Source organism: Sturnira hondurensis, unplaced genomic scaffold, assembly GCF_014824575.4.
Source record: "Sturnira hondurensis isolate 20B ecotype Veracruz unplaced genomic scaffold, ASM1482457v3 Scaffold0013800, whole genome shotgun sequence".
NCBI classification, from domain to species: Eukaryota; Metazoa; Chordata; class Mammalia; order Chiroptera; family Phyllostomidae; genus Sturnira; species Sturnira hondurensis.
In genome coordinates this window covers 237,450-253,345 of record NW_028086431.1, presented here as the reverse complement: position 1 = coordinate 253,345, position 15,896 = coordinate 237,450, and the positions used below count along the sequence as shown (strand labels likewise).

At 38.6% G+C, this 15,896-nt stretch overlaps 1 protein-coding gene across 2 annotated transcripts in view; it reads right to left on the bottom strand.

Annotated features, from left to right (window-relative positions):
- ARHGEF6 (Rac/Cdc42 guanine nucleotide exchange factor 6) overlaps positions 1-15,896 on the bottom strand; it is a 173,609-nt gene that overhangs the window by 122,563 nt on the left and 35,150 nt on the right. For both annotated transcript variants that reach the window (XM_037061996.1, XM_037061995.1), the window contains exons 3-5: positions 8,144-8,228; positions 4,838-4,962; positions 3,349-3,550 (exon numbers count right to left, since the gene is read on the bottom strand). In XM_037061996.1, the coding sequence (XP_036917891.1) occupies positions 3,349-3,550; positions 4,838-4,962; positions 8,144-8,228 (412 nt within the window). The remainder of the gene's footprint in view (positions 1-3,348; positions 3,551-4,837; positions 4,963-8,143; positions 8,229-15,896) is intronic.

Here is a 15,896-nt window from a genome sequence, read left to right as displayed (position 1 = left end):
CTGGCTGGCTAGGTGGAAAACATTGCATGTCCCTAAAGAGCTCACCATTAAGCTGGACCCCTAAAATTGCAGTCATCCTCACCTCTTCTCTTTTCCTTGGAAATAATCATCAACAAGTTTTCTTGATTCTATTTTAATAATATCTTCTGCATCCATCCACTTTCTCTTCCTCTCCACTCTCAGAAGAGTAGCAAACACTACTTCCTGGATTGCCTGGATCTCAGCAGTCATCTCTACTGGTTTTCACACACCCTCATTAATTATTCTCACCACTTTCTTGCAATCCAGGCCCCACAATACCTCTAGAAAGATCTTTCTAAACCACGTGCTATTCCCTGCATTGACATCCCCTCTTAATGCAGCTCCAGCTCAAGGCCCTACTCCTCTTGGTCACCTTACTCTCAACTCAAATCATCCTATTTGCTCCAGTCTGTCCTACTTCCATGATTTATCTTATTAATACCCTCTAACCTTCTAGCAGTCAGAAGCTTTTTTTCCATTCTTCAAGATCCAATTCAAGTGCATTTCCCCCCTTTAGGTTATTGTTAATTGAGTCATTTCTTTACCACTCCCACAGCATGTTATTTAGACTTAGAGCTTTGTCTGTGTTACTCATTCTCTCCTATCCTGTTACAGTTAATTGTGTGCACACCTGTTTTTACTACTACATTGACAGGTCCTTGGAAGCAGGGTCCATGCTTCCCCCACCCCAGTGCCTATGAGGTGCTCGATAAACAAGCTGACTAGAATTTAATGACCTGCCCTACAATATTCATTTATTTTACTAATATTTACTGAACATAAACCAAACAAAAGGCCATCTCTGTTCTTATAGCACTTACATTCTAATGATAAGATACAAATATTAAATGAAATAAATAAGTAAATGCATACATTTTAGATGGAGGAAAATGGTAAACAAAAATATAAATCAGGGAAGGGGAAGAGGGGTAGTGAGGATAAGGTTGAATTTTCTCCCAGGTGACTAGGGAAGACCCTGCTGTGGAGCTGATAAGTAAACAAAGATCTGATTCCATCATGATAGTGTTCCAGGCAGAGGGATAGCAAGTGAGGCAGGTATCTGTCTGGCATAGGCAACCAGGAGGCCAGTGTGGCTGAAGTGGAATGAGTGAGGGGGAGAGAGCACAGAGAGGAAGGAGGTCAGAGGGGCAATGGGAGGCCAAATCTTGTAGGGCCCTGTAGGCTATTAGGATGACCTTGATTTTAGTATTTTTAAGATGGGTGGCCACTAACCAGGTTACATTTTGAAAGAATTACTCTGTCTACTGAGTTTAAATTAGATTTTGGGAGTGACAAGGACAGCAGCAGAGACACCAGTTAGAAAGCCGCTGCAGCAACACAAGATAAATAGCTACCTAATCTGTGTCTCCTGGACTTCAGCTTCTTTTTACTCAAATAAATGCTTTTTTTTAATCTCTGGGAAAAAAGAAGAGAAAGGAATGTTACTGAAATAAGCCAGTTGAGAGATTTAATTCCATTTACTTCTAGTCCTAGCCTTCCCTGACTATCAGGCTAGTTCAGCTGGCCCCAGGTATTCAGACCTAACGTTAGCAGTTGTGTAAAATGCTTCTAGGGATTAATTTAGGTGCTCAAAGCAGAGTCAGAGCTTGTGATGTGAGTCCTTAGCTGTGTTCTAAACCAAAGAGAGTACAGGAGAAATTGAAGGAAAGGGTCCAAAAACCAGGACAAATAGCCCAGAGCAATCCTCAAAGGAGTGGCCAGACTGTGCTACAAGGTATGTCAACGAAGGACATTATAATGAAGGTTTGTTATCTATCCACTTCTCACAACCCAAGGAAAGACAGCAAATGCTGTGCCTTTTGTAGGTAAAGACACTGAATCAGAGAACAAAGTTAGAGTGAATCTGGAAAGTTATTTAGAGATCCTAACAACCAGATTATACCAAATGAAAGATATAGTATAGGGGTAAAAACCAGCTGTGAAAATCATCTAGACCAAGAAAATTCCAGGCAACGCCTGTGAAATTATTTCAGGGCTCAACAGAAACTTCTTGATTTCCAGTAACAAAAAATTCTAATAAGTCTATACATGCATATATAATTATAAATCTGTTGATAACATTTATTCTATTAAAGGAGATGTCCCTCCCCTTAACCCAACACACAACACAAAAAAAGTGTACAAAGTAAATTTTATCTTAAATGCTTAGGGAAAACTCCTAACAGTGGTTATCTGTGGAAGGGAACAAGGAAGAGAGAAGTTTTTATTATCTACATTATATATTTCTGTAATGTTTTAACTTATTTATAGTGAGCCTATAATTTTACTAATTAGTAGTATTAATTTTGAGGCATTAAAAAAGCAATAAAGCCCTGGCTGGTGTGGCTCAGTAGATTGAGTGCTGGCCTGCAAACTGAAAGGTCATCGGTTCCATTGCTAGTCAGACCACATGCCTGGGTTGTGGGTCAGGTCCCCATTTGGGGGTGTGTAAGAGGCAACCAATTGGTGTTTCTCTCCCCCACTTTTAAAAATAAAATATTTTAAAAGATAGGCAATTTTTTAAAAAAATATTAAAGACACATACAAAAATGCACTGAGGAACTAACCATTCAATGAAGCCCTTGGGTAAAAATTTTTGAAAAGTGAAGATATATAAAAATGTGAATAACCGAACACTACTTTATCTGTGTCATGACATATTTCTATATATCAGAGGAGGGGGGGGTTGGTAATAAAGGCAGGGCCTGCTTTCTTAAATAATAAAAAGTAAGTTATCCAAGAAAGTTCTAAAAACCTACTAAACAGCAATTACATTTCATTCTCTGGATATTATAAGGAAAACAGATAAGCAGTTAGCAGTATATAATGAGTTAAGGGCAATCTTTTCTAGAATCAAAGTGGCCAGACAACTTCCTGTAGTCCAATGTTTGCTATTTCTCAAAAACATCTCTGAGGCATTAAGACTTAAGTCTGCTTAAAGAGATTATGGCTAAAAAAGGAAGTTAGCACATGGGTTCTCTTATTATTGTATTCTGCCACGGTGATTTTTAGACTAGCAGAAATGACTACGTACTATGTTACATGGGCTAGAATTAGTATACAGAAGGGACATAGTTAAGGTGGAACAGTTGTCTGAGCTTTGAATTATTTTGCTCTTTTAGTTTTTTGCTGCCTGGATGTAATATAAATACTTCATTTCAAAATATCTAATCACAGATTTTTCCCAGTTCTGTTCTAGTCTTATTTTTGGGCATATACATACAAGTACAAACAGTTTCTGGTAATTGATTAAAACTACAAGATTTTTAGTAAAATACCAAGAAAGTAAGAGTCACATTCAAAAAGGCTTTCAAAAGATTCACTTACCACTGGATTTAATTTCTCTGACATAATTACTAGGGAACCAGCCTGTTCTCCCATTTAATGTGCCTTCCCACCAGCCTCCTTCTTCAACTCTAGTGACGTAGATGATGTCGCCTTTACAGACTGACAGTTCATCTTCATTAGTCTGCTTAAAGTTAAATCTCGCTTTTACAATCAGCTGGTGACTTCCATTTTCCGTCATTTCCTAGAGAAACAAAAGTCACACCAGAAGAAGCACTTATCCAAATGAAGCAGGGGCAGAAATTATATGAATTTAGGCAAATTAAGTGGGGTTACCGAGGATAAAACCCCAGGTCTATCTCAGTCTTGAGTTGTTTTTTTTTTTTTTAATTTAGGAGTGAGCTTAACATGGATAAGCCTCTGGGAGGAGAGATTAATAAATCCCTGGAAACTATGCAAACTTTGGTATTTGTGAGACTGTGTATTTTGGAGGGAGTCATAATTTTTATTTCCCTCTCCCCCTACCAGTTGTCTAAAGATACTTATTTAAATGATGCAGGAAACAAAGTAGAGCAATAAACTACTCCTTTCTGCTTCTACCCAACACATAAGCTTATCTTATGTAATTATATGACCAAGATTAGGTACTAACCTGCTCTCATAAAATTTGCCTCCCACATTCCAATTACTAAGAATATCCTAAATTGACTAAGACTTAGTCATATGTAAAGATCAAATACCCCATAGTTACTAAGTCAGAAGTTCTTAATCTGTCACAAGCCCCTTTGAGAAGCTGATGAGCACAACTGAACTTTACCTAAAATACATAAACCCATAAGTTCATACAAAGAAGATTTTGCATACAGTCTGAGTGGGTCCAAGCAGTGTGGAACCATAGTGTTCATCAGCTTCTCAAAGGAACCTGTGATGTCAAACGGTTAAGTGCTTTAGAAATAATATGATGGCTTAAAGCAAGCAGGTGGTTTTGACAAGAAATGATGTCTCAAAAGAGCAGAAGATAGGATGTTCCCTCCCAAACAAAAGCTCTAGTAAGACCAAATTCAAAGATAACTGGGCTATCCAATATAGGGCTCAGCATAAGCCCAATATAAATACAAAGAGAAAATGGCAATAACGATGATAATAGCAAGTAATATTGATTACCTATTGTGTACCAGGCTCTATTTAGTTCCAATAAATGGAAGAATGGGGGAAATAATAGCAAACTGCCATCAGGAAGTAGCCATAATGACATAGTTGCATAGCATTCTCAGTTGAAAAACTTTCTCAATTTTAGGAAGAGACAATTCTGGACTTCAACCCAAATTTTCCTAAATTTTCTCCAACCCCGAACAACCAAAAGGTTGTTCCCAAAGGCTAGCTTGAATTGGTTCTAGGATTAAAATTAGTTTTCTCCAGACACCCCAAACAACAGGATGGTTATCTTACTACATACGGAAATGCAACTGGGATAACTGATCTAATCTCACGGATTTTAAAACAGGCAGGGGGAATTGGGGACTATACTTACCACTGCCTTTGACTGTCTTTGCAGCCCTGGAGCTGTGCTAGAAACTGCTCCGTGTGGGTTTGTCTGGGAACTATTAGCAGCACTAAGAGAAGAGGAACGTCCACATGGTCTTTCTGATAACTGATCTGTGAAAAGAGGAAAAGGCATTGTAAAGGGAACCACTCATGTCAGAAAAACATCTACAACATAACATTATCTTTCATGGGATATTATCAAAGGCAACCTGGCTGTAATTTAACCGTTATAATTATGAATGTGCCAAGTATATTTCATCCCCCCTCCCTTTTTGGCAGCCAACTCCTTTTTCTTAACCTTACTGGCCGTTGCTCTCCAGTAGAATGAAAAACAGCGACAGAACCACATTTTCTCTTAACCCATTTCCCTACAGCTCTTCCCTCCTGAGCCAGTTGCAACAGTATGCACTGTTATCCCAGGCAGAACTATATTGGGTACCAAACAGCTGTTTGTGGCTCTTATTACTTTGAAATATTTCAAATTTCTCTCTTTGTTTTTTAGTCTATAACTGAGTGGTTCTTTTCTTCCTCACATGTAATAATGTGTGTGGCATATATCACATAAAATCTCTCTTTGCCTGGTAGGGGAGAGAAGAATGAGAATGAGAGACTGGGTGTGTCTGGGAAAGATTCAATCTTAACACTAGAATAATTTCTTAAATCAAACTCGAGTCCTCTCTTCTTTGAAACCTTGTGAAATTCGATCATACCAGTGCTGAGCTGGATGTTCTCAGTATGCTAAGAGTGTACTGAAGAGAGGAACAGGCTTCTTGACAAACTCAAATGAAGGTTCTTTTCCTCTCCATTTATTTTTAAAAGATATAAACTGCAAAAGTCTAAAGCCCAAACATTCCCTAGGCGACAAGCTCAGTGTCCAAGTAGTTTCCTTGATGCTATGAGTTTTAACTTTCACCTTCTTGTATTTTATAAGAGACTTTAAAACTTGCTAGGAGAGTTTGGCAAAAGAATGTATAATTTGTATGGCATAATGTTAGAATTATACGGTTCTCCCTGCCCAGAAACAGAGAGTTGTCATGTGTGTTAAATATAGTTACTCGAATTAGCTGTACTTTCTGCTCAATGCCTTGCAATAGCTCAAAAGCATTTTTTTCAAATAGCAAAAGAACAATTTTGAAGAAGTATTTTTACATTTATTGCTATTATAAACAGCTCTTTTGACTAAAACTATAATTACTTAATAGCTTCCTAGATGCTCCATCCTATTTGGCACTTGATTATATTGTCTGTTTTTCTTCTCTAATTGTTTCACGTGGGTAAGTTGAGTCTCCCTAAATAGATGGTAATTTTCTCAAAGGCAGGGACCATATCTTATATTTCCTTTGTAGCACCTGGCAGTGCTGGGCACACAGTCTGCTGACTTTCTAATGGCTGGAGCAGCAAGACCCATGTTTGGGCATAAGGGCACTGGAGTCAGTCAGATGTGGGTCTGAATTCCAGCTCTGTCACTTACTTTCTAGATGAGCAAGTATGGGCCTGATTTTCCTTATCTGTAATATAATCCTAATAATAATACTTAAACCCAGGGTTGTTTCAAAGATTTAATGAGACTACCTAAGGGTCATAAGACAGCCTAGACCCATGGTAATGACTTAAAGCACTTTAACTATAATTATTACTGCCGAGTTGTAGGTAAGATACTATATCACAAAAAGAGAGAAGTTCTACTCTAAGCCAGCAATTTTCAGCTTGTGTGCTACAAGAATTTTTAAAACATGCAATACCTTGACAACTCTTCCCCTTCTCTCCCCCCAATTATCAAGGAACATGTATAAAGGACCCCATGGACAAAGACAAAGGGGGAAGGACTGAGGGGGGGAAGTGGTGGCAGGAAAATGGAGACACCTGTACTTGAACAACAATTAAAAAAACATGCAATACCTAACTATTTAGTCAAGGGCACTGACCTCTTTTCCCTTAGACTGTCAAATAGAAAAATGACAACAGCCAACACAATAATAATAACTGTCTGGTGTAAATGCCCTGTCTTGACCCATAAATACATAGGTCTTATAATAGAGTTACATCTTGCCCTGGCTGGTGTGGCTCAGTGGATTGAGTGCTGACCTGCAAACCAAAAGGTTGCCAGTTTGATTCCCAGTCAAGGCACATGTCTGGGTTGTGGACCAGGTCCCCAGTAGGGGATATATGAGAGGCAACTGATTGATGCATCTTACACATTAATGTTTCTCCCCCTCTATTTCTCTTTCCCTTCCCCTCTCTCTAAAAGTGAATAAATAAAATCTTTTTTTAAAAAATAGAGTTGTATCTTATTGGTCACATCACATAATCAGGTTGCATGTGATTGGTTAATTCTTGGTACCAGACAGAAATCTTTATATACAAGTATAGGCACCTGATTTTTATTAAAAAGTCTCTGGAAGAAAAGGGGTATGCATTACTTTTTTTGTAAATCAATCAAAATTATACCTATTTTTGTCAGATCAGCAAAAATATTTATATTGGGCCACAAAATTTTATTTTATTTTTAATAGTTTATTTTTATTGTATTTTTTCCATTGCCATTTATCCCCCTTTTACCCTATCCCACCTACACAACCTCCCTCCTTCCCACATTACTACAATTATCCATGCCATTAGAGTTTGCCACAGAATTTTAGTAATTAGTTTATATGTGCCAAGAGATGAAAAAGGTTGAAAATTATTCCACTAAGGTAATCATCATTTTCTTTGCAATTACTAGAATTTATATTTAATATCTCCAATATTGTGGGTATTAATATTTAAATTAAAGACACTCTTTTCACTGACTAAAAACCTGAGGTTTCATTTCCAGTGCAAAGTTCGTGGGGAGTTTCTTTACATGGACAAAGATACATAGCAAACTATGAGAAAAATTTCTCTAGTGGAGAAAGGGAAGTAACATCTATAGTCTATAAACTTTATGAAAAAGGGAACTGATCTTTTTCTTTTTATTTTCTGTCTTGTTACACTCAGCTGCCTATTCAACAGCTTTCAATGAAACAGTTTCTTGGTTTTTATCATTATATTAAGGGCATTAGAATGTCATCTGTGATAAGCATGTTTAAATCCTAAATCATGATGGTAATGAAAAACAATACAATACATTAAAATAAAAAATTGATCTTAAACTATGGAAAATTACATAAATTACATCACTTGATGGAGTTTATTTGTAGGGAAGGGGGAACTTTGCACCAAACAATCCTAGCTATAGCTGGCTCTTAGGTAATCAGAAACATGTGGAACCAAACATGTCACCCAGAACTCATAAATCACAAACCCTGCTTACCTTCTGTTGCTTTGCTGACAGCTAAAAGAGTGCTCAGAACCTTGGAGAAATTGACCCCTGAATAAAGATCATCAGGATCAAATACCTATGAGAAAATAAATTGTACCTGTAAGAAATCCAACTCAACAAACCCACCTATCAAAAGACCATTTCCTTTAGCTCTTACAAGAAAAAAAATGTCAAAGCCAAGACCCAAAACCTCTGCATGCCTTTGGGAGAAATGAAAGCAGCAGCTGAGCCGCCTAATGACATGTGGCAGGCCATCAGTGAGTCAGAGCAAAGCAGTAATGGGAAATGAGAGCCAAACTGAGAATGCAGGGCCCACCAGGAAATGCAGTGCCTACTCAGGCCCACTCTTCTGACATGAACATATCAATACTCTTAGCCCAGTTACAGGAAACTCATATGCATGGGTTATAGTTAATACGCATCACCTACAGAATGTCCTTAAAAGTCAGAAAAGGAAATGGAGCCTTTTTGACGCTTTTTCATCTGTAAAGTTTATTCATTGCACTCAGTAAGGGCACTGTCAGCTATGCCTTTCTCTCTGCTCCTTGTCCTCTCCATTGCCACCCACTGGGTCCCAACCACCTATGATCTTAACTACACTTTGCCCAAACTTTGCACCCAGATCTGCTTTTTGCTCCCAGCCCGTTTCTGGTTTCTGCTGCTTGACCTTAACCCCCTCAGCTCATTGGATTTCAACCTCTGCCTACTTGAGCTTAGAGATTCTTCCTAGCCTTAAATGATTTTTCTAGATATAACTGCTGACCTTTCTGATACTATTCAACTTCAGCAACAAAACATCAAACAAATACATTTTCACTTTGCCAGTCTCAACCATTGTTCTGATATGCCACTGTCCTTAGTGAAGATACCAAGCAGTTGTAGTTTTAAATAAAATTTATTAATTTTAAAACACAATTTAATCTATTAAAATACATTGAAACTTCTTCTAGTCTCACATATATGCATTTGAAACTAGAAGTATTCTCAAATACAGACACAACCTATTAATTTGCCAGCCAATGATGTAGATACATATACCTATAGGTAACCAGACACCCACTTTCTAGATGGAAATTCACCTACTAAAAGCATTTTGTTCCAGCTCTGGCTGATGTGGCTCAGTTGACTGAATGCTGGGCTGCAAATAAAATGGTCGATGGTTTGATTCCTAGTCCAGGACACATGCCTGGGTTGTGGGCCAGGCCCCCGTAGGGGACATACTAGAGGCAACCACATAGTGATGTTTCTCTTCCTCTCTTTCTCCTTCCCTTTTCTCTCTAAAAATAAATAAATAAAATCTTTTTAAAAAGATAATTTTGTTCCAAAATGTCTGTGTTTGTATTTTACCCCCTAAATGTTGCGATGGGAAAAAATGTACCTTCTCATGTGGGACATGAGAGGGTGCAATGTTTTGAAGGATGTCTTCCCCTTAAGTAGAGCTACTGCTCCATTCCTAATGTGCCTGTTTTTTGGGAGTCATGTCTAGACAATGTTTTATCTTTTTGGTTTACATATTCTGGAAGATCTAAAATCCATCTCTAAAATTAAAATATATGGCATCCATTTTTTCAAATGAGGGAGCATCTATGTAAATAATATATGTAAGTGTGAGCCTATAGAAGTCTGTCTACCCTGGAATCACCAGCTCTGCTATTCATTCATTGACTTATTTATTTTAAGTATATTTTATTGATAATAGTATTACAGTTATCCCATTTTCTCCCCTTTATTCCTCTCCACCCTGCACCCCCCACCAGCATTCCCCCAAATTAATTTATGTCCATGGGTCGTACATACAAGTTATTTCATTTCTCAATTTCATATAATATTCTTAACCTCCCTGTCTATCCTGTACCTACCAATTACTCTTCTTATTCTCTGTACCTCCCCCCTCCCCGCCCACTGATTACCCTCCATGTGATCTCTATTTCTGTAATTCTGTTCCTATTCCAGTTGTTTGCTGAGTTTTTCTTTTTGTTTTTGTTTTTAGGTTCAGTTGTTGATACTTGTGAGTCTGTTGTCATTTTACTGTACATGTTTTTTGTCTTCTTTTTTGCAGATCAGTCCCTTTAACATTTCATACAATAAGGGCTTGGTAGTAAAGAACTTCTTTAACTTTACCTTCTCTGGAAAGCACTTTACCTGCCCTTCCATTCTAAATGATAGTTTTACTGAATAGAGTAATCTTGGATGTAGGTCCTTGCCTTTCGTGACTTTGAACACTTCTTTCCAGCCCCTTCTTGCCTTTAAGATTTCTTTTGAGAAATCAGCTGACAATCTTAAGGGAACTCCATTGTAGGTAACTGTCTCCTTTTCTCTTGCTGCTTTTAAGGTTCTCTCCTTCTCTTTAATCTTGGGGAATGTAATTAGGATGTGCCTTGGTGTGTGCTTCCTTGGGTCCAACTTCATTGGGACTCTATGAGCTTCCTGAACTTCCTGGACATCTATTTCCTTTGCTAGATTAGGGAAGTTCTCCTTCATTTTTTTTCTAATAAGTTTTCAATTTCTTGATCGTCCTCTGATCCTTCTAGCATTGCTATGATTCAGATGTTTGAACGTATAAATTTGACCTGGAAGTTCAAAGCCTGTCCTCACTTTTTTGAATACTTGTTTCTTCATTCTGTTTTGGTTGAATGTTTATTTCTTCCTTCTGCTTCAAATTGTTGATTTGAGTCCCAGTTTCCTTCCCTTCACTATTGGCTCCCTGTATATTTTGCTTTATTTCACTTTTCATAGCCTTCACTTTTTCCTCTATTTCATACCATACTCAACCATTTTTGTGGACATCTTGATCACCAGTGTTTTAAACTCTGCATCTGATAGGTTGCCTATCTCTTTATTGCTTAGTTCTATTTTTGGATCTTTGATCTATTATTTCATTTGAGCCATATTTCTTTTTCTCAGAACATCTGTTTTATTGTAAGAGGTGGAGCTTTAGGTATTCGCCAGGGTGGGGCAACTCTCATTGGTGGATTATGATGCTATATGTGGGGAAGGGGTCAGAGAGGGAACAATGCCACTTGCTTGGTTCTCAGCTGGCTATCAGTCACTTCCTCCACTACCCACAAGCAAATTGGGCCTCTCTGGTGCTGATTCCCTGGTGGGTGAGTTTGTGTATGTTCCAGGACCCTGTGGCTCTCCAACAAGCTCTCCTATGAGGGGGGGAGTCTATCCCACTGCCAGAATCCCCACAGATTTTTACAGCTAGAGGTTTTGAGGCTTTCTTTCCATGCACTGGAACCCTGGGTTGCATGGTCTGTCTTGCTCCCCAGTTGTTCCTCCAGGTTTATACACGTGCAAATGTGAGACTGCCAGCCACCACCTTGTCTGTCTAGTCCTCCATCCACTGCCTTGCCATACCTCCTCTCTGCCCGAGCTGCCCATCTCTGCTCTTCCTACCAGTCTGAATGAATGCTTCTTTTTTAAATTCTTTTTCTTTAAAGTGAAATTTTATACTTTTTATCACATATTTATTTATTTATTTATTTTTAGAGAAGTGAAAGAGAGGGAGAGAAACCTTTATGTGCAAGAGATACATCAATCTGTTGCTTCTCACAAGTCCCCAACCAGGGACCTAGCCTGCAACCCTGGCACTGCAACCCTGTGCACTGCATGTGCCCTGACTGGAAATCAAACCAGCAACCTTTCAGTTTACAAGCCAACATTCAGTCCCCTGAGCCACTCTAGCTAAGGCCTCTTTTTTAAATTCTTGGTTGTCAGATTTCCATACAGTCTGATTTTCTGGCAGATATGGTTGTTTTTGTTTTTAAATTTGTTGTTGTCCTTTTGGTTATGCAAGGAGGCAAAGTGCATTTACCTATGCCTCCACCTTGGCTGGAAGTCCTATTCATTAAATCAATAAATGTTTTGCATTGAAACTTAAAATGATTAAAAAATGCTCTCACATCTAAAAATGATACACTAATATACTTTTAGTAAAGGGCTAATGCTAATATTATTAAAGTGAATTATACTACAGTCCTAACATGTTTCTCAATGCTACTGTATATTTTAAAGTTTTCCAGGAATAAACTGATGGACAAAGCCTGGGTGAAGAAGATCCAGTTGACTATGGTAAGAATATCTAGCATTCCAAGGTATTCCACACTTATTGACTCTCCCTTAACAATGATAATAGGGGACTTCTGTCAAGAGGGAGGCATAGGTGGAAACAATGTGCCTTCTCCCGCAACCAAGTTTGAATACAACAAAGGTTTAGTAAACAAAGACACAGCCAAAGAACAGAAAATTGTACTATACGGAAGTCCGACAGCAACGAAACATTCAACCGGGACCAGTAAGAGGGTCAGAGCCAGCAGCGGAGCAGGGTCAGGCAGGAAAGTTCCCCCAACCCAGGTGTGCAGGAGGCTGGGGTAGCATTGCGCAGGCAGCTGGAGTAGCAGCGCAGACCCAGTGAGGGTGCGGGGCAGACTGACCAAGGTCGCACATTTGCGTGCAGTGGGACAGAATGCGCAGGCTCCAGTGACAGTGGCAGCTACGGTGGCAGCAGCAGCAGTGGTAGGCGGCAGACAGGACTGCCATTGCTCCTCTTTGACCCCGCCCCCACGTACAGCATCACAACCCAGCAACTGAGTTGCCCTGCTCTGGTGAACACCTAGGGCTCCGATCCTGCTATGTAACAGGCACAAACAGTCCAAATATGGCTCAAGAAGAACTCACAGCCCCAGAGCAGATAACTCTAAGCGACAAAGAAATAGAGAAACTCTCAGATGCACAGTTCAAAATACTGGTGATCAGGATGCTCACAGAATTGGTTGATTTTAGTCACAAATTAGAGGAACAAATGAAGGCTAAACTAATCGAAATGAAGAGAAATGCACAGGAAACCAATAGTGAGGGAAAGGAAACTGGAACTCAAATCAGTGGAATGGACCAGAAGGAAGAATGAAACATCCAACCAGAAAAGAATGAAGAAACAAGAATTCAAAAAAATGAAGAGAGGCTTAGGAACCTCCAGGACATCTTTAAATATTCCAACATCCAAATTATAGGAGTACCAGAAGGGGAAAAGAAAGAGCCACGAGTGGAAAACTTATTTGAACAAATAATAAAGGAGAACTTCCCCAGTGTGGCAAAGGAAATAGACTTCCAGGAAATCCAAGAAGCTCAGAGAGTCCCAAAGAAGTTGGACCCAAGAAGGAACACACCAAGGCACATCATGATTACATTACCCAAGATTAAAATGAAGGAGAGAATCCTAGAAGCAGCAAGAGATAAGGGGACAGTCACCTACAAAGGAGTTCCCATCAGACTGTCAGCTGATTTCTCAAAAGAGACCTTACAGGCAAGAAGGGGCTGGAAAGAAGTATTCCAAGTCATGAAATCCAAAGACCTACAGCCAAGATTGCTTTACCCAGCAAAACTTTCATTTAGAATGGAAGGACAGATAAAGTACTTCTCAGATAAGGTCAAGTTCAAGGAGTTCATCATCACCAAGCCCTTATTATATGAAATGCTAAAGGGACTTCTCTAAGAAAAAGAAGATGAAAAATATGAACAGTGAAAGGACAGCAAACTCACAGTTATTAACAACCACACCTAAAACAAAAGCAAACCAAGAGGACAGCTAGATCAGGAGTGGAACCATAGAAATGAAGAACACATGGAGGGTTAGCAATAGGGGAGTGGGAGGAGGAGAAGGGGGGATAAGGTACAGAAAATAGCATAGATGGTAGGTAGAAAATAGATGGGGGGAGGGCAAGAATAGTAGGGGAAATATAGAATCCAAAGAACTTGAGACACGGGGTCATAAACTAAAGGCGGGAAATGGTGGGGGAGGGGGTGTGCAGGGTGGAGGGGAATGAAGGGGGGAATAGAACAACTGTAATGGTATAATCAATAAAATATATATGTTAAAAAATAACAATGATAATAGGAAAGAATTAGTGACATGTATACCAAAAGAGTAACAAGGCAAAAACATTATTTGTTTTTAGCTCAGAATTTCTCACAGAAGTGTGAATATGTATGTGTATATGAATGCATGTGTTGGATAGGTGTGGTGAATATGGGTGGAGCCTAAAATAATAAGCAAAGGTAAATATCAGCAGAATAAGGCATGAGAGCAAAAGGTGTGATAAATACATCCCTCTCTTTTTTATGCTGCTTCCTATCCAGGTTAATTGACTGCCTATGTGTGGCATAGCATTATTCACTTGTATCAGTACCTGACTAAATATGAAAACAATAAACTGATGGAAAATTAAAACATGCATCAGTAAGATTCATTATGTCTGCTTGGGGGAAGTTGCCTGGACTAGGCACAGTTCCTTTTTCAGAAAACTAGAGTCTCCTCACAGACACTGTTCTTCTCACTGCAAGCCTATTCTGTACTACTAGTAACTACACAGGAAAAAGTTGGAAGAGGTCTCTAGGGACTAGTAGAGAAGGCAACGCCTAAGGATTATGACTGCAGAGCATTTGGAAAATTATATATAACCATGAACACTCTCCACTGCACCACACCCTTTCAAGCCCCAAACTGAATGCTATTGAAAATTCCACCCCAGACCTTTCTTCAATGCACTTGAGACTGGTCCCCTGTTAAAATGGAAATATTATTTGGAGTGTGCACAACAATATCATCCATTATTAGTCTTCTATATGTTAGTGGAAATAAGGAGCACAAAATCAAGTTTAGAAATGAACATGTGGAAAAAGCCAAGGTCACTGGTGCCCAACTGGGAAACAGCTAAGGAAAGCCCATCAGTGTTAGGAATGTAAGAACAAGGAAAAATAGGTTACAGTACAGGATGTTTGCCTAGGACTATAATTTATACATACAAAATAAAAAGCCAATTCCCCTTTCCTATCTGCAAAGCACTCTGGGGCTTGTTAAAAGTTAATGCAAATTTGCACATTTATGCTGTATATGATGATACTCATTTACTGGTACTTTGTGCAAGCCTCACTAGCTTGTTTAATGTGGTATGAAACTAAATTTTCTGTATATCTATTTTGGTCCAGAAATTAGCTGGTTAGTTCCATTTGGATCTGTGAACATCAGGTGAACAGCAAGATTCCCTCCTTCCATCTACCATGACTGTGATGCAGACAAGAAAGGACTGCTTCTTAGACTATTGCTAGATGGTTTCAAGGTACCACTCCTGCAATGGGATGAGGCAAGATTCAAGTATAATAGCAAGAACAGCAAAAATATTTACTCTACTCTGGGTAGCCATGGAAGAAACAGGGATTAAATTTCATTGAAGATTTTTAAAAAGTATTTATGTATACAGCCCTTCTAAGGGCCAGTCCTACATCAGCAGCTCAAATCAGACAAAGCATTTAATTTTTAAATATTTCCCCACATTTTTCCATTTTAGACATCTAAAATTACAGCAAAACCTATTTTCCATCTACTAAATACCAGCTGTTAATTCTTAAATGTTGAAGATCTGCCAGTATAAACTGTACAGAAGTTAATACAAAGTGGGGCAAAAGTAGGTTTACAGTTGTGTGTATGCAAAACACACAGTTTATTCTTGTGTTATTCTTTTTTATAGTTTAATGCATTTTAATAGCAAACTTACAGGAATAGCACAGAAGACAGAGAACATTAAAAACATACTTGCATGTAGGATAACTCAGAAACGTATAGTGAATGGATGGAATCTATTGTATGATAAAAATGCTACAAATACCATTTAGCTGCCATCTATTAATGTGTTATTTTCTGTATGAACAATATACCACAAACCTACTTTTGCCCTACCCGAATATA